At 38.3% G+C, this 25,062-nt stretch overlaps 1 protein-coding gene across 1 annotated transcript in view; it reads left to right on the top strand.

The window, feature by feature from the left end:
* SLC26A5 (solute carrier family 26 member 5) overlaps positions 1-25,062 on the top strand; it is a 61,080-nt gene that overhangs the window by 11,992 nt on the left and 24,026 nt on the right. The window contains exons 3-6 of the mRNA XM_054564569.1: positions 13,174-13,377; positions 15,294-15,433; positions 23,122-23,232; positions 24,505-24,671. Coding sequence (XP_054420544.1) covers positions 13,226-13,377; positions 15,294-15,433; positions 23,122-23,232; positions 24,505-24,671 — 570 coding nt within the window. The 5' untranslated portion in view covers positions 13,174-13,225. The remainder of the gene's footprint in view (positions 1-13,173; positions 13,378-15,293; positions 15,434-23,121; positions 23,233-24,504; positions 24,672-25,062) is intronic.

Raw genomic sequence — 25,062 nt, 5'->3', positions numbered from 1 at the left:
GTTTGTCTGTGGGATACAGATTCTAGGTTGTGAGGATGGGGTTGTACTATTCAAACCTGAAAAGAAGACATGATCTCAGGGCCAAGGAGACAGTGAACCACTCCCCCCACCATATTTACTCTGAGCTCACAATTTTTAAAATCTACAAATCATCATAAGGGAATATCAACAAATAAAACTGTGGAATTAAATCCTCCAGAATTTGAAATAATGGAAATATATGAACAAAATATTATGTTAAAAATTATTAAAAGAATAAAAAGAATAGAAAATCAAAGTAAAAAATATAGACATTGAATTTTTTAAATTAATGTATTAGCTAAACAATATATTAGATGCAAATATAGATTAGTAAACTTCAAGCCTAATCTGAGAAAACTATCTGGAATCAGCCCATTGAGATAAAAAAATAAGAGATGTCAGAGGTTAAAAAACACAATGATATAATGAGAAGCTCCAATATGTGTCAATTCTAGGAGAGAATAGAGAAAATGAATTAGCCTATACTGGTTACATAAGTAAGCAAGTTAAAATAGTAATATCTGACCAAAAAAAGTAGGGAACAAGGAGACTTAAATATTCATTTTTCATGGTAAACATTCATAGATAATGTCTAAATGTGATGTCAAAAATAGCTGTGAAATTATATTATTCAGAGCTGTAATTCTCAACCCTCAAGGAGATTTGACTAAATGACCACCACTTGGTGTCAGGTACAGAGATGCTAAGTGCACAGAACAGTTCAACAAAAGTCTCACCAAAATACTAAGAGCTGATTTAGTGTTAAAACTAAACTCATCAGAAGAACTAAAAACAAAAATGATTTTAAGAAAATGGTTGCTTCAGGGAATAGAGCTAGAATTGAGGAGAGAGAGGGTGGAAACATTTATTTTTCTGATTAGCTCTTTCATAATACTTTCAATTTAGTCATATCTGTATTATTTTGACTAAAGTTATTATTTTAGAAAAAAAATTACTGGTAGACCAATAGATTCTTCCTCCATTTTCACTTAAAGCAGAAAAATTTTTATTAAAATGTAATTCAAATTTAAGCACCAATTTGAATTACTGATCTTTTTACCCCAAAGAATATTCTAAAGACATATCTTGAGTGCATTAATGATATTTCAAGTGTTTCTAGTTGGAAAATAAACCTTGTAATTTATCAACTTATGGAGTCACAACAAATTAGTGCTGGAAGGGATTCAAGGTCTTTAGTGGAATTGAATCATTTTTGCATGTCATGGGAGTTTGGATCAGTAGTTCTATGCATTTATAATGTACATTTAATATACATCATTTATACATGAGGAAAATAGAAAATTTGCAAATTTTTATATGTTCATATATTACTTTTATAACAAGAAGGAAAAAAGTAATATGATTTATATATGAAAGACCCTTGATCTCATGGCCTATATGTTGATATTTCCTTGACAATTTCTGCCTCCCATCCCCAAAACTTTCTATGTTCATATCATTTCATATGCTTCCATCCACCTGTAAGAAATCCTTAAAAGGATGTAGATTTGCGCAGAGACATTAGACAACAACTTTTCTGAGGACATGTACCATAGCTCATTGGTATGTTACAGCCAAATGTGGAAGTAGAAAGTCAGTAGGTTAGTACTGAGGGAATGAATAAATGGAGATGCAAGGCCTTGAGAAATGGAACAGGTAAAGGGAAATAAGCATGGGACTGATTAAAAAGGTAATAGTAAATATTTATTAAGTATTTTTTCTAAGTGCTTTATAATTCTTATGTTAATATTCAGAGCAGCAGCATGAGGATTAGCTAGACAAGTTGGGGATCATTCATACAGCAGTATGCTGTGCAGCTGTTTAAAAATTTAAAGAATGAGGAGACTTCCTGCCAAGATGCAGGTGTAGGTAGAGATGCTTTGCCTCCTCACACAACCAAAAGAAGGACAACAACAAATTTAAAAGCAAAAAATAACCAGAACTGACAGAAAATTGAACTGTATGGAAGACCAAAAACCAAGGAGCTAAAGAATAAACATTTATACAGACTGAATAAACATTCATCAAGCAGCCTGGGTGGAGAGGATGCGTGGCAAGGGGGAGGCTGGAGGACCAGGCTGTCACACATTTTGGTGCATATAAACCAGAGGAACAGCTGGGGAGTGAGAACGATGGTACAATCTAGCGTTCCGGCATGGGAAAAGAAAGCTTCAAATCCTCTGGAGGTAAAAACCTGTGGTGGTTGCAGTGGCAGAAGAAACTCCCAGCCTCACAGGAGGGTCCATTGGAGAGACCCACAGGGTCCTAAAGCATACACACCCACCCACCTGGGAATCAGCACCAGAAGGGCCCACTTTGCTTGTGGGTAGTGGGGGAAGTGACTGAAAGCCCAGGAGGAGCCAAGAAAGTGGCACTGTTTCCTCTCAGACCCCTCCCCCGCATACAGCATCACAACACAGCAAGTTGCCCCACCCTGGCAAATACCTAAGGCCTCACCCCCTTCCAACGTAGCAGGTGTGCTGAGACAAAGAAATATGTCCCAAATGAAAGAACAGATCAAAGGTCCAAAAGTAGAGCTAAGCAATAAAGAGACAGCCAACCTATTAGATGCACAGTTCAAAACACTGGTAATCTGGATGCTCACTGAATTGGTTGAGTATGGTCAATGGAGCAAAATGGAGGAAAAGGCAAAGGCTACACAAAGTGAAATAAAGAAAAAATACACAGGGACACAATAGTAAAGGGAAGGAAACTGGGTCTCAAATCAATGATTTGGAGCAGAAGGAAGAGATAAACATTCAACCAGAACCGAATGAAGAAACAAGAATTAAGAAAAAAAATTGAGGAGAGGCTTAGGAACCTCTGAGACAACTTTAAACATTCCAACATCCGAATCATAGGGGTGCCAGAGGGAGAGGAGGAGGAGCAAGAAATCAAAAACTTATCTGAACAAATAATGAAAGAAAACTTCCCCAATATGGGGAAGGAAATAGACTTCCAGGAGATCCAGGAAGCTCAGAGAGTCCCAAAGAAGCTGGACCCAAGGAAGCACGCACCAAGGTACATCATAATTACGTTACCCAAGATGAAAGATGAGGGGAGAATCTTAAAAGCAGCCAGAGAAAAGGGGACAGTTACCTACAAAGGAGTTCCCATAAGGCCATCAGCTGATTTCTCAAAAGAAAGCTTAAAGGCAAGAAGGGGCTAGGAAGAAGTATTCAAAGACATGAAAGACAAGGACCTACATCCAAGATTACTCTATCCAGGAAAGCTACCATTTAGAATGGAAGGGCAGATAAAGTGCTTCCCAGAGAAAGGAAAGTTAAAGGAGTTCATCATCACCAAGCCCTTATTATATGAAATGTTGTTAAAGGAACTTATCTAAGAAAAAGAAGATCAAAAACTATGAACAGTAAAACAGAGGGGAGGGGCAGGGCAAGAATGGAGGAAAAGGTACAGGAAATAAGCCGCATAAATAGTAGATACAAAATAGACAGGGAGGTTAAGAACAGTATAGGAAATGGAGAAGCCAAAGAACTTATATGTACAATCCATGGACATGAATTAAGGGGGAGGAGAATGCTGGGGGGTGGGGCTGTGTAGAGGTGCGGGGGAATAAATGGGAGGAAAAAAATGAGACAACTGTATTAGCATAATCAATAAAATTAAAAAATAAACCATCAAAAAAAGTAAAAGAATGAGGAAGCTATTCTTTGTTCATATGGAAAAATCACCAGGATTGTTAAGTGAAAAAAGCAAGGTGCAGAACAGAGTTATGTCATGCTGCCATTCATGGGACCATGCTCATGTATAAAATCTCTTTGGAAAGACACATAGGAAACTCACACTATAGTTGCCTTCCCGTCCTGGGGAAGTGACACTTCATCTTAATTCTTTTTATGCATTTTTGAACCATGTGAATATATTAGTGATTCAAAAAGACAAATAAAAATAAAGGAATATTATTATCCCCATTCACAAATAAGCAATCTGAGGTTGAAGGAAATTATGTACCCTACCCACAGTAGTAATAATAATAGACACACTTATTGAGGACTTACTGTGTGCCTTTAGAAACGTTTTCCAATTTATTCCTCACAGATCTATGAGTTTTCATTTTTGTCTCAGTTTAGAGCTAAAGAGTCTGAAGGAAACCTGCCATTTACTTTCTAATCTAGGGCACTTTTGGAAGTAATAATTACTCTGGGGACAGCAAGCATAAACAAGAACCTATGGTCTCCCTACTTAGAAAGGTCAAGTAACCTGCCATATCATATCCTATCATAATGTCAGAACCAGGACTAGAACTGAGGTCTTCGTGATCCCACAGCCTATGCTCATAACTGCCATCTACAAATAAGCAAACGAAGGGACAGAAAGCTTACAGACCTTGGTCGGGGAAAACCCAACAAAACAGCTATTAAGTGTCAGTGCCAGCAGCCAAACACAGTCCTTCTGAAACCAAAGCCTACCATACAATGTTGCCCTTCTGGGCAATAATAATCCTTTTGCAGAGGAATTTAAGAGGCGAAGAACAAATCTAAGAGGTAAAAGATAGGCAGAGGCTCAGGCTAAGTATTTGGGCAAACTTGGTCCCTACCACTCAAAGACACTCAGAGAACATTCAGTTAACAAGCGCCTGGGAGCCTCCTGCATGCCGGGCCGTGTGCTGGGTGTGCAGAGACCATGGTGCTGAGCTCACAGAGCTTACAGCCTACATGTAGGACCAGGTTATGTAGATTTTAGGGCCTTTGGCTCTTCTTACATATTGGTTAACTGCAGTTAATCAATGATTGGTATAAAGAAAAGCAGATAATATATTCCAGTTATGCCAAGAGTCCCAGAAGTATAGAGAAGAGGAAGCAGCTTTTTCAAATTGCTTTTCAGGACAGTACTCAAAGCCATAAGTGAAAAACTTATTTTCTGGACTATAATTCATGAAGACTTTTCTATATGCTCTGTGCATTATAGAAAAGTCTGTGTCCTGTTGCTCTAGGAGTGCAGAAAAGAGTTATAATAAATAACACTTATTTTGTTAGTCGTTCATGCTGATACCCATAGGTAAATTATATGAAACATAGTAAGTCTGGGCATGTGCTGCATACTTGGATTAAAAGGTTAACATATGTATTATTAGAGTTATAAGTATGCAAATTTACTACTTTGAATAGATGGATAGATACCTTAACTGAGACTCTCTTCTGGTACCTCCAGTTCACCATGAAGAATACTCACCTTCTAACCTAAAACAAAGAAAAACATTATTGAACTGGTGTATGTGTATGGAAGGGACAGGGTGGGGAGTCATTCTTAGTTTCAGACCACTGTATCCATTCTAGCTATCTAAGCACAAGCATTTAATTGGCATTTTGAACAAACTTACCAAATGCTATTCTCAGGATGTTATCAGGAAATATTTAAACGTGAGGAAACTAAGACCCAGAGGGGCAAGCTATTTTTCCATATTCATTTAACAAGCATTTTTGAGCAGTAAGTGGCAGTTATTGTACAGAAATCAACAGTATTGGGTTTCTGTTCTCATGGAGCTCAGAGTCTGGTTTCCCAGCATGTTGTTCATCAGTCTCACTCCATGGGCTTTAAAGAAATACAGATTCCAGCATTACTAAATTAGAATCTTCAAAGGGCCTGGAAACCTGGGATTTCAAGCTCCCCAGGTGATACTGACCAAGTATGGAAACTCCTGATCTACTTAACCCTGTCATTGCAACGGAACAGCTCAGGTGCTTGAAGTGGGGATAGACCCTGACCCTGACCTCCAACCTGGAGCATCTTCCATAAAATCAGTGAATCTTCATTATTGCCAAAAAACTAACTCTTGCTTTTAGTTTGAAATTAAAAATATTGCTGCTTTGTTATAATTTTTTTAGCTTTTCAGTTACAGTTGACATACAGTATTACATTAACTTCAGGTGTACAGCACATGATTAGACATTTGCATCCCATAGAAGTGAAGTCTAGTACTCGCTTGGTACCATACATAGTTATTACAATGTTATTGGCTATATTCCCTATGCTGTACTTTACATTTCCATGACCATTTTTATATATTGTTATAATTTTAACTTATAAATATCTGTGCCTTTTAAATTTGATAACTATTTTGAATAAGAAACAAATTTTGCATTTTGAGAATATTTTTGGATAAGGCACTTACTCCCAAAGGAGTGTAGTTAAGTTCATTTTTCTTATCTACAAAATGAGGTAGTTAAATTGGATGATCTCCAAGATTACTTTCAGATCTAGAAATGTATAATAAAAGATGTTCTAACCTATTTTCAAATCTCTTCCCTTATAGCTGTGGAAAATAGTGCTTGAAACTCTAGGTCAATTTGCTTTTCTTTCGTTCATATTTTTGTTGAAGTACCTGCCAGAAAATGTGTCCCTTTAGTCACCATCTCACAGGTGACTTTTCTTATATGAGGGATTGTTTTACTTTCCAACTTCGTGACTTATAATTTCAGTCAGCACTGTGGAAGCACATTATTTGCCAGGTAAGAGTCTAGTCATTCTTCCTGGCTGGTGTGGCTCAGTAGATTGAGCTCCACTTGCGAACCAAAGTGTCACTGGTTTTACTTGCAGTCAGGGCACATGCCTGGGTTGTGGGCCAGGTCCCTGGTGGGGGGCACATGAGAGGCAACCACACATTGATGTTTCTCTACCTCTCTTTCTCCTTCCCTTCCCCTCTGTCTAAAAATAAAAATTTTAAAAAAGAGTCTGGTCATTTGATCTCCTTGTGTTGGTCCCTTGGTTACTTGGCCTCTCCTATTTTGATAAGGTGGCTATTGATAGCCTTTGAAACTTTAATTATTTAATTGTTGCTGATGAGCATTAAAAGTTTCTAAAAGGAAAGCCCTTCATTATAATATGCCCTTCAGCTTTCCAGTCTTCTCCCCTCCCCACAGCCCTTTCCTATCCCACTTAAGACATCTCTCAACTGCCAACAGATGATAACCAGGGTCCCAAAACTTGAAATATATTTAATAATCACCTCTTTCTGCCTGATTTAGAAAATAATAATAATAAAATACCCAGTTAAAGTGGAGGTAAAAAATAAACTTTTAATATAAGTATGTCCCATGCAACATTTGGAATATACTTATACTAAAAAAATTATTTGTTGTTTAATAACATGCAAATTTAACTGGACATCCTATATTTTAATTGACATTCCTATGGAGGGTAGATACCCTAATGTTTTTCTAAGTCCATCTAATGTTTTGCCATCTAAATTTGTTTGAGATTTGCTCCTAATTTAACCCTTGGATGATGTGTTTATAACAACTAATACTGCATTTCCATGAAGTGTAGTGGATGTTGCACACCCACTTACACACAACTCCTTTTAGTTGTGAGAATATAAGAATAGAAACTAGACTTTGCTTGAAAAACCTAGGCTAGGTATTTTTCTCTTTTGCAGTTTTTTATTATATATTTCAAAGATACATATAAGCAAAGAGTGATAGAATGCATTGCACGCAATTTATTTACAAGCTTGTCAATTTTTTCTTGTTTGGTTGGGCAGGTGGGCAGGTGGGTGTGGGTTTTTATATTTCCATCCTCTAAGTCAGAGGTTTTGACCCATGACAGCACATTAAAATCACTTGGAGAGGTTTTACACTCTCTATCCCTGCCTGCCTCCGAGGCCAATTAAATCAGAATCCCTGGCTGTGGAGTCAGCATCAGTAGCAGTTAAAGCTGCCCAGGGGATTCCAATGTGCAGCCAGGGATGAGAACTACTTCCCTGAATGAAAATGGCAAATATAAAGGACCAGTTTTGGAATTTCCAGCCAAGATAGAGGACTCAGTATATACAGTTTGCCCTCTCACAGAACCAAAAGAAGGACACAACAAATTTAAATACAAAAAATAACCAGAACGTCCAGAAATCAAGCTGTGTGGAAGCCTGACAACCAAGGAGTTAAAGAAGAAACACTCATCCAGACTGGGAGAAGGGGCAAAGATGGGCAGCTGGGGTGGGGAGGATGCGCCACAAGGCAGTGGCTGGAGGACCAGGCAGTTCCATATTCGAGTTGCATAAGCCAGGATGAAAAATGGGGTGAGACAGACCGCTCAAACCAGGCTTCCAATGCAGGGAAAAAAAGCCTCAAAACCTCTGGCTGTAAAAACCTGTAGGGGATGCAACAGCAGGAAAAACTCCCCGCCTCACAGGAGGATCCAGTGGAAAGACCCACAGGGTCCTAGAATATACACAAACTCACCCACTTGGGAATCAGCACCAGAAGGGCCCACTTTGCTTGTGGGTAGTGAGGGAAGTGACTGAAAGCCCGGGGAGAGCCAGGCAAGTGCCATTGTTCACTTTGGACCCTTCCCCATATACAGTGTCACAACGAAGTGACCTGGCCCCATTCCAGCAAATAATTAAGGCTCTGCCTCTTCCAACATAACAGGTATGCCAAGGCAAAGAAATATGGCCCATATGAAAGAACAGATCAAAGCTCCAAAAACAGAACTAAGCGATAGAGAGATAGCCACCCTAGTAGATGCAGAGCTGGTAATCTGGATGCTCACTGAATTGGTTGAGAATGGTCACAAAATAGAGGAAAAAGGGAAGGCTATGCAAAGTGAAATAAAGAAAAAATACACAGGGACACAATAGTAAAGGGAAGGAAACCGGGTCTCAGATCAATGATTTGGAGCAGAAGGAAGAGATAAACATTCAACCAGAACCGAATGAAGAAACAAGAATTAAGAAAAAAAAAATGAGGAGAGGCTTAGGAACCTCTGAGACAACTTTAAACATTCCAACATCCGAATCATAGGGGTGCCAGAGGGAGAGGAGGAGGAGCAAGAAATCAAAAACTTATCTGAACAAATAATGAAAGAAAACTTCCCCAATATGGGGAAGGAAATAGACTTCCAGGAGATCCAGGAAGCTCAGAGAGTCCCAAAGAAGCTGGACCCAAGGAAGCATGCACCAAGGTACATCATAATTACGTTACCCAAGATGAAAGATAAGGGGAGAATCTTAAAAGCAGCCAGAGAAAAGGAGACAGTTGCCTACAAAGGAGTTCTCATAAGGCTATCAGCAGATTACTCAAAAGAAAGCTTAAAGGCAAGAAGGGGCTGGAAAGAAGTATTCAAAGACATGGAAGGCAAGGACCTACATCCGAGATTACTCTCTCCAGCAAAGCTACCATTTAGAATGGAAGGGAAGATAAAGTGCTTCCCAGATAAGGGAAAGTTAAAGGAGTTCATCATTGCCAAGCCCTTATTATATGAAATGTTGAAGGGACTTATCTAAGAAAAAGAAGAAGATCAAAACTATGAACAGTAAAATGACAACAAACTCACAACTATCAACAACTGAACCTAAAAACAAAAACAAACTTAAGCGAACAACTAGAACAGGAACAGAGTCACAGAAATGGAGAGCACATGGAGGGTTGTCGGGGGGAGGGGGAGAATGGGGAAAAGGTACAGGGAATAAGAAGCAAAAATGGTAGGTACAAAATAGACGGGGGGAGATTAAGAACAGTACAGGAAATAGAGAAGCCAAAGAACTTATGTGTATGACCCATGGACATGAACTAAGCGGGGGGAATGCTGGTGGGAGGGAGGTGTGGGGTGGAGGGGAATAATGGGGAGAAAAAAATGGTACAACTGTAATAGCGTAATCAATGAAATATATAAATAAATAAATAAATATAAAAAACTTTAAAAACCAGAACAATTTTTACTGCAAAATTATGCCCTTATTTTTCAAATTTCTCTTCAAATTTTATAATCTCTATGCATATTATATTAAAACTTACTATATTTATTATTTTATATTATAGCATATCATATATTATAAAGATCATTTTTTTAAAAGGATTTCATCTGGCTTTAATCATGTCATTGATTCATTATTAATTTTCTAAAAGTGTAACTGGCTTTTGTTTTCAATATTTTTATGTGTGATTTTCTCATGTCTTTTTCATATGTATATTTCTGTCTCAGGTTATAAGTAAATGGTTCTTAACTCTAATTAGAATCGTCTTAGGATGCTTTTTTAAAAAATCTTCACGAAGGATATATGCTTATTGATTTTAGAAAGAGGAAGGGAAAGAGAGACATCCATGTGAGAGAGAAACATCAATCCATTGCTTCCCTAATTTTCCCAACCAGGGATGGAACTCGCTATCTTTTTGATATACAGGATGATGCTCCAGCCAACTGAGCCACCTGGTCAGGGCTTAGGATGCTTTTTTAAAGCATTTCTGACATCCCCTGTTAGAGGCTCTGTTCTAATTAATCTGCTGTAGAGCCCAGACATTGTTTTTTAAAAGGTTCTGGGTTCAGAGAGAGTTGAAAGTCTGTATTTTTATATATGTCAAATACCCACCTACCTGATCATCTAAATTTCCTAGAGAACTTTCAGAACATACATCTACCCTGGCTGGGTGGCACAGCTGGTTGGAATGTCATCCTGTACACCAAAGGACTGCTTCCATTCTCAGTAAGAGTACATACCTAGGATGTAGGTTCAATCCCCTGTTGAAGTGTATTTAGGAGGCAACCAATGGATGTCTTTCTGTCTGTCTCTCCTTCAACCATCTCTCTCTTTACCTTTCTCTCTCTTTCTCTCCCCCACCCTCCTTCCTCTCTCTCTAAAATCAATGAATATATATCCTCAGGTGAGGATTAAAACAAAGAAACAAAAAAAGAAACCATACATCTAATATTACATAGTATTCAATTTATTACCATACCAAAATATATTTTTTATTGCATACAGGTAGACATTTGGATGTTTTCCAGTCTTTCATGATCATAAAACTATAGTGAATATTCTTTTTTTAAGATTTTATTTATTTATTTTTAGAGAGTGGGGAAGGGAGGGAGAAAGAGGAAGAGCAACATCAATGTGTGGTCGCTTCTTGCGCACCTCCTGCTGGGGACCTGGCCTACAATCCAGGCATGTGCCCTGACTGGGAATTGAACTAGCAACCCTTTGGTTTGCTAGTCAGCAATCAATCCATTGAGCCACACCAGCCAGGGCTGTAGTGAACATTCTTTTTTTCCCCAGTATATTTTATTGATTATGCTGTTACAGTTGTACCATTTTTTTCTCCCCATTATTCCCCTCCACCCCACACCTCCCTCCCACCAGCATTCCCCCCGCTTAGTTCATGTCCATGGGTCATACACATAAGTTCTTTGGCTTCTCTATTTCCTGTACTGTTCTTAATCTCCCCCCGTCTATTTTGTACCTACCATTTTTGCTTCTTATTCCCTGTACCTTTTCCCCATTCTCCCCCTCCCCCCGACAACCCTCCATGTGCTCTCCATTTCTGTGACTCTGTTCCTGTTCTAGTTGTTCGCTTAAGTTTGTTTTTGTTTTTAGGTTCAGTTGTTGATAGTTGTGAGTTTGTTGTCATTTTACTGTTCATAGTTTTGATCTTCTTCTTTTTCTTAGATAAGTCCCTTCAACATTTCATATAATAAGGGCTTGGCAATGATGAACTCCTTTAACTTTCCCTTATCTGGGAAGCACTTTATCTTCCCTTCCATTCTAAATGGTAGCTTTGCTGGAGAGAGTAATCTCGGATGTAGGTCCTTGCCTTCCATGTCTTTGAATACTTCTTTCCAGCCCCTTCTTGCCTTTAAGCTTTCTTTTGAGTAATCTGCTGATAGCCTTATGAGAACTCCTTTGTAGGCAACTGTCTCCTTTTCTCTGGCTGCTTTTAAGATTCTCCCCTTATCTTTCATCTTGGGTAACGTAATTATGATGTACCTTGGTGCATGCTTCCTTGGGTCCAGCTTCTTTGGGACTCTCTGAGCTTCCTGGATCTCCTGGAAGTCTATTTCCTTCCCCATATTGGGGAAGTTTTCTTTCATTATTTGTTCAGATAAGTTTTTGATTTCTTGCTCCTCCTCCTCTCCCTCTGGCACCCCTATGATTCGGATGTTGGAATGTTTAAAGTTGTCTCAGAGGTTCCTAAGCCTCTCCTCATTTTTTTTTCTTAATTCTTGTTTCTTCATTCGGTTCTGGTTGAATGTTTATCTCTTCCTTCTGCTCCAAATCATTGATCTGAGACCCGGTTTCCTTCCCTTTACTATTGTGTCCCTGTGTATTTTTTCTTTATTTCACTTTGCATAGCCTTCCCTTTTTCCTCTATTTTGTGACCATTCTCAACCAATTCAGTGAGCATCCAGATTACCAGCTCTGCATCTACTAGGGTGGCTATCTCTCTATCGCTTAGTTCTGTTTTTGGAGCTTTGATCTGTTCTTTCATATGGGCCATATTTCTTTGCCTTGGCATACCTGTTATGTTGGAAGAGGCAGAGCCTTAATTATTTGCTGGGGGGCCAAGGGCAACCCATGTCGCTGTGTTGTGCTGCAATCTGGATGACTGTTTCTTCTTTAACTCCTTGGTCTTTGGACTTTCATAGAGTTCAAGTTTTTGGAAGTTCTGGTTATTTTTGTTTTAAATTTGTTGTTGTCCTGTTTTAGTTATGCGAGAAGGCAAAGTGTATCTATCTACACCTCCGTCTTGGCCAGAAGTCCTGAACATTCTTATACACGTGTTTATATATGGAAACGTATTGAGTTTTTATTCTTTGTCATTTATTTTGTTCATATAAGTAGTGTTTACCATGTAACAAAAAAAATTATCAACTATCCTAATAGTCTTACCCATGTCAACATATTCAACTTTAAAACATATTATTATATGTCCCACACAAAGCCATATAAGCCCCACCGCTGATCCATAATTTAATTTAAGGTGTACTCAAATTTAAGGTGTAATTTAAGGTGAATACATAATTGGAAAGGAGGCTAATACCTCTAAAATCTCAGAGTCAATTTAAGAACTAATCTTGCCCCTTTTTCTGTTTTCTTGACATGTAAATCGTCAGAGTTGTCTTGATTCACAATTCCCCTGGAGCTGGAGCCAACTGACTGTATTTAGCTAATGAATTTAATATGACTTTTGTTAAATTATATGTATTACCTACTAATTGCTCAGGGGGCCATTTGATTTTTATTGACTTTATTTCACTTATTAGTGCCTACTATGTACAGATCGCTATATTAGGTGCTCTGGGGTGTCCAAAGATGAAGATGTCTTCAGAAGAACTTAGAATACCACAAGAAAGAGGTGCGCAAGAACAGTCATCAGCTGGATTTTGGCATCTGAAATAGAGTTTTTATTTTCTCCCTAGTGACACTCGGAAATGCTTGTCTTGTGCTGTTGATGAATAATTTCAGAGTACTATGGATCATACTGAAGAGAATGAAATCCTTGCAGCAACCCAAAGGTTCTGTGTGGATAGGCCGGTCTTCAGTCATCTGGTCCTCCAGGAAAGGCTTCACAAGAAGGACAAGATTCCGGATTCCATTGGGGATAAGCTGAAACAGGCATTCACGTATGTTGTGTTTTAACCTCTTTCCCTATTCTGTCATTCACATGAAAGAAGCAAGATAAATGCATAAGGAAAATCTCGTGGAATGGAGAAAAAAGCAAATGGTGAGCACTCATGATTTGCAGAACTGTCCACAGGGTTCAGTCAGTGATAGATATTTGATTGAGCCCAGGCTTCATTATGTATTTCACCATATTTACTAAATTTCTGCTATGCCTTGGAGATGTATGTGTAAAAGTTTATATAAATAGCCTGCTTTCCAATTCTCCACCACCTTCAAATATCCACCTCTTCTGAATCTATGTTCCCCAATCTAAGGTCCCTAAGTGTTCTATGACTTAATTTTGAAGACACTTACAAAGCCTTGTTGCAGGCCAGGGAATGCTAATACATGTATGCCTGTTGATATCTCCCAAATTTCAAAACCAAACCATTTGACTACTGCCTCCTGAACCCTTGAGCCCACACCTTCTGTGTTCTGTATTTTTTTAAAGCTTCATAGTGGTCCTGTGCTCGAGGTATAATCACCAGGAGAGGTGAAAAAATGTATACACTGGAGTCAGACTGTCTCAGCTTTAATTTTAGTCCCAACCAGCTACCAGCTGTATGCTTGAGTTTCCTGCTCTGTAAAATGGGGACAATAATAATACTTACATCCTAGAGTCACTAGGGGTTAGGCAAATGGCAAGCACTTTATAATGTAGCTATCATTAATATCTCAATTTTCTAAATAATGTATCAAATCTATTTTGTTTCACTCAAATTCATTACTCTTGCCACAGATGCCTCAGATTTTGCATTCAATATCTTCCTTCATCTAATTACCAGATACTCTTAACTGCTAGAGATGCTATGCAAAATACCATGATACCACATATGCTGCAGTAATGTATTATATTTTAAATGGAATAAATTACTGCTTTGTCACAAGGAGGACTTGAGGTTTTCAGAGTGGCAGTGGAACTCATCTATCCATATTCTTACTCAGTGAGGTCTTTGATTATTGGCGTAGTCTGGCCAAAGTGAATGACCAAGACCCAGAGCATGGTCTGTGCATCAAAGTTTTTTGAACCATACAGAGATCAAATGCAAGGCCTTGGTTTTATCAGCTTGGTGTCCCACCTAACCAAGAAAACCAGACATAATAGATTCAGCTACTACACTCCAGTGACAAATCATGTTTTGAGTTTACTTAATCAAAGACCCTAAAGCAATGGACACATAATAATAAAGCTCAGAATACCTGTATAAATCTCCTTCACTTTATAAGAAAGGGGAAAATTAAATGGGCAGATGCTGGTCAGTGGTTCCACTTTCAAAAATTAACTCACTCAGTAAGTAATTGCCCTACTTTTATACCAACGTAGAAACTACAGTAAGGATTTCATCTATTAAAATAAGAGCTTCTGCCCCTGGCTGGGTGACTCAATTTGTTAGATTGTCATCCTGTGCACCAAAAGGTTGCACGCTCAGTTCCCAGTTAGCGGCACATACCTAGGTTGCAAGTTCAATCCCAGGTTGGGATGCATATGGGAGGCAACCAATGGATGTTTCTCTCTCTCCCTCCCTCCCTCCTTCCCTTCCTCTCCTCTCTGTCTAAAAAATAAACATATATTCAGGTGAGGATTAAAAAATAGCTTCTGGGTGATCTCAATTATTGTGAAGCTGGATTTTTCTAATTTTTCAAGGTCTATTGTAGAGCGTTATTATGGAGTTGGTTTAGGTGTTCCCAACAAGAACACAAAATTGCAAGAAGCAGCTCTTCTTGTCTCTGATCTCTGCAGAATGAAAAATTTATCCTCAGCACCAGTGGCAAATGTTTTCCTTATCACTCCAGGGTTAAGGAAGGGAAAATCCCTTGGTTTGAAGTCTACAGAAATGTTCCTCACTTTTTTCTCTATCTTTCTTTGTCCTTCCAGATGTACTCCTAAGAAAATAAGAAATATCATTTATATGTTCTTACCCATCACTAAGTGGCTGCCAGCATACAAATTCAAGGAGTATGTGCTAGGTGACTTGGTCTCAGGCATAAGCACCGGGGTGCTGCAGCTTCCTCAAGGTCAGTAGGACATATTTATGTATTTATATTTGTTTGTTTCTCTTACTACCATCTCCTCAAACAATTGCTTGACTTTTTCTCTGTTTAACTTCATCATGATTGCAAATTTATAGTTTTTATATCATCCCAGGAAACTTTACCATTTTAAAATAATTCTTCAGAAAAATGTAACCCTTACAAAGCCCCTGAGATAATAGTAGCAGAATATGTTGATATTGTTTTGCAGATCAGTCCAGGTGGGAACTGACCGGGTTAATCAGTCACTGTGACATGCTGTTGGCATTGTCGTCATTAAAGCTGTTTCCTACAAGTTCACATTCTAATTATAACAGACCATGAAATACTCAGTTCCTCTGCATTTGTGTGATTTTTATATATGATATAAAAATTTAAGGACATCTCAGTAATTTATTCATGTAGTCACACTTGTTTATCAAGCATCTGCCTGGCCTTACCTGTCCTTGTGGAACTAATTTCCAATCAGGGAGACATGAAGCAAATAAAAGAACATACAAATTTTTACTTATAAATGATGTTAAACACTATGAAGGAAAATACAGGGTACTACAAGATAATCACAGGGAGACCTACTTTAAGTAGGTAAATCACAAAAAACAAACAAACAAACAAAACCTCTTTAATGAAATGAGATTTGAGCTGTAACCTGAAGGAGAAGGCAGGTAAAGAATGCGAGGAAATGCATTTCGGGCAGAAGGCATTACATGTGTGCAGGCACTTGGCAGGAAAAGAATTGGGTGTTTGAAGACTTGAATTAAAAGAAAGACAAAGTTCTTAGAGCAAGGCGGGCAGAGGCATGTCTGCCCAGCTTGCAGGGTGCCTTTTGTCAGCCCCTTTGGGGTCCATGCTGAGTGCAGTGACAGCCATCCGCATGCTTTCAACTGAGACTGCTGTTTGGAGAGTGGATTTGGTTGGTGGAGGGGCACCAGAATGAATGTCAGGAGATCAAACAACGTGAAAATGACTCAGTATAAGCAAAGGTGATGTGGCTCCAGCAACCTTTAGCATTAGCTGGCCAAGAATCTATTCCTTTCTCTAATTTCCTTAAAATTAATTATCGAGTGATCAGGTGTCAAAAAAAAAAAAAAATCCCCTAGTGATCATTGGCAGAGTTGTAAATTTTCCAAGTGTGTGATTTACCAAATCTATTGAATCTACTAAATAAAAGCCTTAAGCCATGTTTAGGACAGTTTTCCATAGCCACTTTGGCACCAACACCCCACTGATAGAGAAGGACAGATTCAAAGGCAGAGGTGAGGAGCAGGGAGAGGAGCAAACAGGCCCAGCATCTGACATGGGAAAAAAGTTAACTGCCGTTCAGTCCAGTTGGTCTGGCAAAGCTACAGGAAATGACTCCAGTGAATCCATGCAAACTAATACTACAAAGAAATCTTCAAGATTTAGATGTTAGGTTTCCACTAAAATGCCATTTCAAATTTTTCTTTTACCTGTTAGCCTTCTTGTATCATAAACTAGAGTGATGATTGTAAAAATGGAAAGAATTGAAAAGATACAAGCTATATTTTTTGCTAAGATTGGCTATTGCACTATTTGGAGGAGAATAAGGAAGCAAGATGTGTCAAGAATTACTTCAAAGTTTCTGGAATTATGAGCTGGGTGTAAGGACAATGAGGAAGAGGAATGGTCAAGAATGACTCAGATTTTTAGTTCAAACACCTGAGGGTTGGAGGTGCCAATTGCAGACATAATAACAGAAGGGAATTAAAGAGGAAGTATGATTATGTTAAAATTGAGATGCTTATGGGATAGACAAATGGACATTTCATATTTATGTTTAATATAAAATGTACTCAAAAGATATGTGTGGGCTACAGACACCAATTTGGGAATCTTTGACATATGAGTAGCATTTAAACCATGGTAATAGACAAAGCCACTAAAGGATACAATAAACATTTCCTCAGATGAAGACTCCCAAGTTCATTTTATGGGCCTGTATTATCCTAATTCCAAAACCAAATAAAGACACTACAAAAAAATTATAAGTTAATATCCCTGCTGAACATAGATACTAATATACTCAACAAAATATTAGCAAACCAAATCTAGCAATACATTAAAAAGACCATACAATATGATCACGTGGGATTTATTCCTCGGATGTAAGGTTGGTACAATATCTGCAAACCAATAAATGTGAAACATCATGTAAACAAAATGAAAGGCAAAAATCACATGATCTTATCAATAGATCATTGCAAATGATCTATTGCTTTAGAAAAAGCATTTGCTAAAATCCAGCATCATTTATGATAAAAACTCTCAGCAAAGTGGGAATAGAGGGAACGTACTTCCACATAATAAAGGCCATATACAAAAAACCTACAGCTAATATCATATTCAAGGGCAAAAACTAAAAGCATTAGTTATCCTTAAGCACGGGAACAAAATCAGGATGTCCACTTTTACCTCTCTTATTAACACAGTAACTCATAGCCCCAGCAATGAGACAAGAAGAAATAAAAGACATCCAAATCAGAAAGGAAGAAGTAAACCTCTCATTATTTACAGATGATATGATACTGCATGTAGAAAAACCTAAAGATTTCACACACAAAAAAACACAACTACTAGAACTGATAAATGAATTTAGTAAAGTAGCAGGATACAAAATTAATAACCAGGAATCAGTTGCATTTTTATACACTAATAATAAACTATCCAAAAAGGAAACTAAGAGAACAATTCCACTTACAATTGCATCAAAAAATAATAATAAAATGCCAAAGAATAAATTTAACCGAGGATATAAAAGACCTATACCCAGAAAATTATAATACATTGAAGAAAGAAATCGAAGAAGATACAAATAATTAGAAGCTTATACTGTGTTTATGAATAAGAATAATTAACAACATTAAAATGTCCACACTACCCAAAGCAATCTATAGAGTCAATGCAATTTCTATCAAAATATCAATGGTGTATTTCACAGAAACTAAAGCAAATATTCCAGAAATGTATATGGAACAAGAGGCCCCCAAATAGTCACAGCAATCTTGGGAAAGAAGAATAAATTTGGAGGTATCACACTGCCCTATATCAAACTATACTACAAAGCCATAGTAATCAAAATAGCATTGTACTGGCATAAAAACAGACATATACATAAATGGAACAGAATAGAGAGCCCAGATATTAACCTACACTTTTATGGTCAATTAATATTTGACAAAGGAGGCAAGAACATACAATGGGGTAAAGACAGTTTATTCAATAAATACTGTTGGGGAAAATGGACAGGTGCATGAAAAAAAATGAAACTAGATTGCCAATTTATATCATACATAAGAATAAACTTAAAGTGGATTAAAGACTTAAATGTAAGATTCAAAGCCATAAAAATCCTAGACGTAAACATAGACAGTAGAATCTCAGACATTTCTTGTAGCAATATTTTTTTTCTGACATATCTCCTTGGGCAAAGGAAACAAAAGAAAAAAGGTAAACAAATAGGACTACATCAAAGTAAAAAGTTTTTGCACAGCAAAGGAAACCATAAACAAAATAAAAAGACAGTCCATTGAATGGGAGAACATATTCACCAGTGATACAATACATCTGATAAGGGGTTAATATCCAAAATTTATAAAGAACTTATACAATTCAACACCAAAAAAGCCAAACTAGTTAATTAAAAAATGGGCTGAGGACCTGAATAGACACTTTTCCAAAAAGGACATACACATGGCCAATAGACATATGAAAAGATCCCCAACATCACTAATCATCAGAGAGATGCAAATTAAAAACAGAATGAGCTATCGCCTCATACCTGCCAGAAATGGCTGTCATCAATATCAACAAACAACAAGTGTTGGCAAGGATGTGGAAAAAAGGGAATCCTCGTGCAGTGTTAATGGGATTGCAGACTGGTCAGCCACTGTGGAAAACAGTGTGGAGTTTCCTCAAAAAATTAAAAATGCAACTGCCTTATGACCCAAGGATTCCACTTCTGGGAATATACCTGAAGAAACCTGAAACACTAATTCAAAAGGATATATACATCCTTATGCTCATTGCAGAGTTATTTACCATAGCCAAGATTTGGAAGCAGCCCAAGTGCCCATCAGTAGATAATGGATAAAAATGGCTGTGGTACATTTACACAATGAAATACTATTTGGCCATAAAAAAAGAAGGAAATCTTACCTTTTGCAATAGCTTGGATGGACCTGGAGAATATTATGCTAAGTGAAATAAGCCAGTCAGAGAAAGACAAGTACCATATGATTTCACTTACATGTGGAATCTAATGAACAAAATAAACTAACAAAATAGAAACAGACTCATAGATACAGAGAACAGATTGACAGCTCTCAGAGGGGAGGGGTATGGTGAGCTGGATGAAAATGGTGAAGGAATTGAGCAAAAAAAAAAAAAAGTCAGAGGCACAGACAACAGTCTGGTGATTACTAGAGGGAAGGGGAGGTTGGGGAATTAGAAGATGTTAAAGGAGAGATAAATGGTGTCAGAAAGTAGGAAGGAGACTTGATGTTGGGTGGTGAACATATATATGGTTTACAGATGATGTATTATAGAATCGTACACTTGAAAACTATGTAATTTTATTAACCCATGTCACCCCCAATAAATACAATCAAAATTTAAAAATAAAAAAGAAAGGTATTTTTTAAAAAAGAAGTACCGGGATGGGGGTGGGGGCGCTGTGGTATTACAGAAAGGAAGAAATTATTTCAAATGGAATAATCCAGAAGATTGTGCATTGCTGAGCAGTGTAGGTCACCCCACAATCAAATTTGGATCAATAAGGTATTTTTCTACTAATCATTAGTCAATGAAGATAGGTAAGTATGAAAAGCAAAATATAGCAAAAATAAAAATCTAAGACATAGTAAATTTAATTTCTTGTGATTGATAAATCATTTAAATTAGCAAAAAAGACTTTGTCAAGAATGGCAGATTGCATACATGCTTCTATTTCTAATTCACTTAAAATACCCAGAGGATCGTGGTAAACGAGGGCAAATGGTATAACTAGCAAGGACAGAGAAAATGGGAAAGGAGACACTGTGGAGCAGGAAAAAAAAAAAAAAGATGTCAACCTATGAACAAGTGACAACTGAATTATCAGTGTGGACAAATTTGATACATAGATGCCTGCCCTGCAGAACATTGGAAAATTGAAGGCTCCAAGTATTGTCAAAGGTGAGAGTTGGGCTGAGAATTAGAAGCTGGGGAATCAGTTGAAAATCTGTAACAAGTCGCACATGGACACTCAGGCCCCCACATCTACACCTTGCAGTGGGTGGTAGAATGAAATTATTGTAAGGTGTCAGGAGGATTAAGTAAAAGTCTACACATTGAACTATCAGCTAACAAAGGCTCTTCCTGGCCTATTCAACTCCAAAGAGTGTGCAAGAACTGATAGCCCAAGGCAGACAGTGAACTGCTCTGCAAAAAAAGACCTGTAGTGATAACTGGGGGGTCCCCGGTGAAGATGCTACCTGGTCTCCCAGTTGCCCTACAATACGTTCCGTCAGTAAACAAAGTGGGCCAATGCATGTGAACCTTCAAGAAAGACAGACAACCATCCACAAACAGAACACTCTTTGGGAACATAAATAATGGGGAGGGCAAAATAAAAAATATTTGCACTACAATATCCTTAGCAAGATATAAAAACATTGAATCCATGAATCAAGAACAGGATGCAATTTTTAAAAGAACACTCAGAGAATAAGAAAGAGCTCATGAAATTAAAAATATAGTAGCTGTAATAAAATATTCAGTCAAAAGGTTAGAAGATAAAGTAGGGTGGATCTCCTGGAGGTAGAAGGAAAAGATAAATAAATGGACAATAAGGGATAAAGATCAGAGGCTTGATACTGTTGTTTTATCATGTATCTACTGGGAGTTCCAGAAAGAAGAGGGTAAACAAAAGAGAAGAGATTATCAGAGAATAGTCTCAAAATTGAAATACATGAGTTTTCAGACTGAGAGCAATACCAAGAACCCAGCAAACTAAATGAAAAATAACTTAAAACAAGGCACACTGTAGTAAAACATCAGGATACCAGGGATAAATAGATCCCAAAACTTTCTAAAATGGAAAAAAAGTCACATAAGTATGATATAAACTGAAGAAACACAAAATAAAAAGTCAATAGTTTGTCTAAAACCTTTAAACTAAGAAATAATGATGCAAACATTATTTAGAACAAGGTTTCAACCCCACACCATGTTGCGGGGACTGTCCTGTGTACCATAGGATGTTTAGCAGCATCCCTGGCCTCACCCTATGAGATGCCAATAGCAGCCCCCACCCCAAGTCATAATAATAAGAAATGTCTCGAGACATTGTCACATGTCCCGTGGAGGGCAAAATGTCTCCGCTGAGTACTGCTGATTTAGAAAATTGGAAATAATTGGTAGAAAAACAGCTAAGAGAGTCAGAGGTGAGCGGACCCTGGAAGTAAGGCAGAAGAGTGTGGGTGCTTCCTTGGAGCCTTGGAGTAGTTCTTTGCTTTTTTTGTTTTTAACTACAGATATGTGTTTCTTTGTGAGAGATAAAGTTTGTTTTTTAAAGAAGACAACATTAAAATGTGTGCATTATTACATATGAAACAGGAATTCTTCCCCAACTTTTTTTGCTCAAACTTTTTTTTTTTAGTAACATGAAACTGAATTGAGTGAATTTTCTAGTGATCCCAGATGTTTGGCTGAGGCCCCAAAGCTAAGAACAAAAGGTATTTATTGCCTCCACATTCTGAGGAGGAATGCCAGACCATCTATGAGAAACTATGAGAGGAGTAGGCTGATATTAGAAGCGAAATGAGGATTTTTTAGAGGATTATTCTAGAGGTGAAAGCCCTATGCATTTCCTCTCCGTCTAAAATCACAGAAGGAAGAACTGCAAGAGAACCACTCAACAGCTGGACATGTGTCCCCTGAAGTCTGTGAGAACTGTTGCCTAATTCCTGCAAGGAAAAAAAATCTACAAGTAAAAGGGTGTAAACTGCCTGTGACAGCAGAGTAAAGAGAGAGTCCTCCAGTGGGCATGGCCTGCACTTCCAAATTTTCTTGGGTTGAGGTGCCAAGCTTTGCCTGTAGGTAACGGAGTGCCCCACAGATAATCAGGCTTGACTCATTTGAAAGGTCCCTGCCCAAGAAAACAGCCTATAGGATGAGCATAGGCCAACAGAAAGAACCTGGATGCAGTATAAGAACCTGGGACGTGTAAGGGCTGAGGTCAGAGGGAGAAGGCTTTACATTGGCCAGGGAAATGGTACAGGGGGAGTTCCTTATTGAAAGGGGGTCCCCAAGGAACCCACAAAACCACCCCATTAGAGAAACAGCCAGCATTTGGGCAACAACACCAGATTACAACTGTGCCAGGCAGGTGAGATTTCCTGCCCTTCTCTAAAGTTGGGAAAGAATAAAGCAAAAATAATCTACCACCTGGCAAAGAGGAGATAACAAGGGAAACTCTCAGCCTGGACTCTCTAAGCACAAATGTAGCATCACGTGTAGGTTCAGAGTAGAAGGGCGGGCCAGTTAGGAAGATCCATCTGCTCAAGTTAACACAGTTTTCACTTGTTCATCAGAGATAAAGAACCAATAGAAAAATAGATATGAACCTGTTTTCTAACAATCTCCCTATTTCTCTTTGGTATTTAATCTCACAGGTTTGGCCTTCGCAATGCTGGCAGCTGTGCCCCCGGTGTTTGGCCTGTACTCCTCATTTTACCCTGTTATCATGTATTGTTTTTTTGGAACCTCCAGACACATATCCATAGGTAAAAGCTTGTACTTGATATTTTAGTACTTTTCCTTTTGGATTCCTAAGCTTTGCAATATGCCAAAAAATCTACTGTGTTCATTATTAGAACATATGCTTAATAATAACTTGCCTAATAATATTAATATTGCTTAATAAAATACAATAATATGTCTTAGTATTAAGCAATAACTTGCTTAATAATAACTTACTGCATACCCAATAGGTGCTTTTAAAAAATATACTCCCCACAATATTTCTAGAACTAATAGCTTTCTTATAATCTTGGCATAATCTTTATTATGTAAGAAGAGCAGTTGTTAAAATCTGTGAAATAAGTGCTTTAGTTCATAAATTTGCTTGCATCTGGCTTTTCTTTCTATATTATTAGTGGTACTGCAAGTTCCTAATTACTGCGCATGTACTGCATTTTCATCTGACTTAAGGCTCTGAATTGTACATGGATTCCCTTTAGTGAATTTAGTATCAGATTTATGCATTTTATAATAGTGTTGGTGCTGTGCAAGGCTGCCACTAGCGAACACAGGCACAATGTTTCAGATGTCCATTCCTAGGTAAGAAATACCCCCCCCCCCAAATTTAGCAGCTTAAAACAAGAATAATTATATTATGGGTCGAAATTCCTGTGGGTCAGGATTTGGGAAAGGCTCACCTGGGCACTTCTGGATCAGAGTCTCATGCAGTTGAGAGTCAGAAGGGCGGGGGGGCTGGAGCAGCTGCAGGAAGCCTGAACCTGCCCCTCTCTCCTTCTCTCTCACCCTCTTCTCTTCCCCTCTGCCCCGCTCTCTCCCCACCCGCCTGTCTCCTCTCTCCCTTCTCTCCAAGCGGTCCTAATTAGAGCTTTCTCACACTTGGGACTCCAGCACAAGCAAGTGCAACAGCTCTCAAGTGGCAGCTGCATCACCTTTTGTCTCCTAGCCTCAGAAGTCAGCAGTATCACTTCTGCTGCATTCTTTCAGTTACTAGTATGTTTCAAGTCCTCCCAGATTCAAGGAGAGGGGAATTAAGAATTAGTCTACCTCTTAATGGGGAAATGTCAACATTCTAGAAAAGTCTGTGGGATGGAAGATAGCATCATAGTCATTTTTGGAGAATACAATCTGCACACACGCAGTTTACATATAAACCACAAGCAGTGGTTAATGCTCATGGAGAGCAGTGCAATTTTATGTCAATGATGAGTCGTTGACTTCACCTGTGTTCTCTAGCGTACTGGCAACACTCAGATACGCTGAAAATGATTTCGTTGATTAATGCTTCATTATTTCAGGTCCGTTTGCTGTTATTAGCCTGATGATTGGCGGTGTGGCTGTTCGATTAGTACCAGATGATATAGTCATTCCGGGAGGAGTAAACGCAACCAACGGTACAGAAGCAAGAGATGCCTTGAGAGTGAAAGTCGCCATGTCTGTGACCTTACTTTCAGGAATCATTCAGGTAAGACTCACAGATGGGGAGATGGTCTCTCGAGTGTTCATCTCAGAAATACCTGTTGAGCACTCTTGGCTGGTCTACATGGTGGGTGGGGGCAGCACGCAAGAACCCAGAGCTCAGGGTTCATGGCGCTCAGGAACCACCTGCCCAACTATATGCCTTACTTCAATGGACGTTTATTAGGAGCTAGCAAGCTTTAGCTGGTTACTTTAGAGATTCCAAAAGCAAGAAAAGTTTGATACAGTGTTGATTGGTAGTGGGAATAGGGCTTCTCTTATCGGCCTGGAAGGAACAGGAAATGACATTGACTAAACATGTCCCGGTTCTGAGAGACAGGGAAAGTATGAGTGTGCCCAATGCCCTTTGAGACTCCGAGACATTCCAAACCTTCCAC

This window comes from Pteronotus mesoamericanus, unplaced genomic scaffold, assembly GCF_021234165.1.
Source record: "Pteronotus mesoamericanus isolate MK-2021 breed Mesoamerican mustached bat unplaced genomic scaffold, CSHL_Meso_final scaffold_85, whole genome shotgun sequence".
Classification (NCBI taxonomy): Eukaryota; Metazoa; Chordata; class Mammalia; order Chiroptera; family Mormoopidae; genus Pteronotus; species Pteronotus mesoamericanus.
This window is presented reverse-complemented; position numbering and strand designations above follow the sequence as displayed.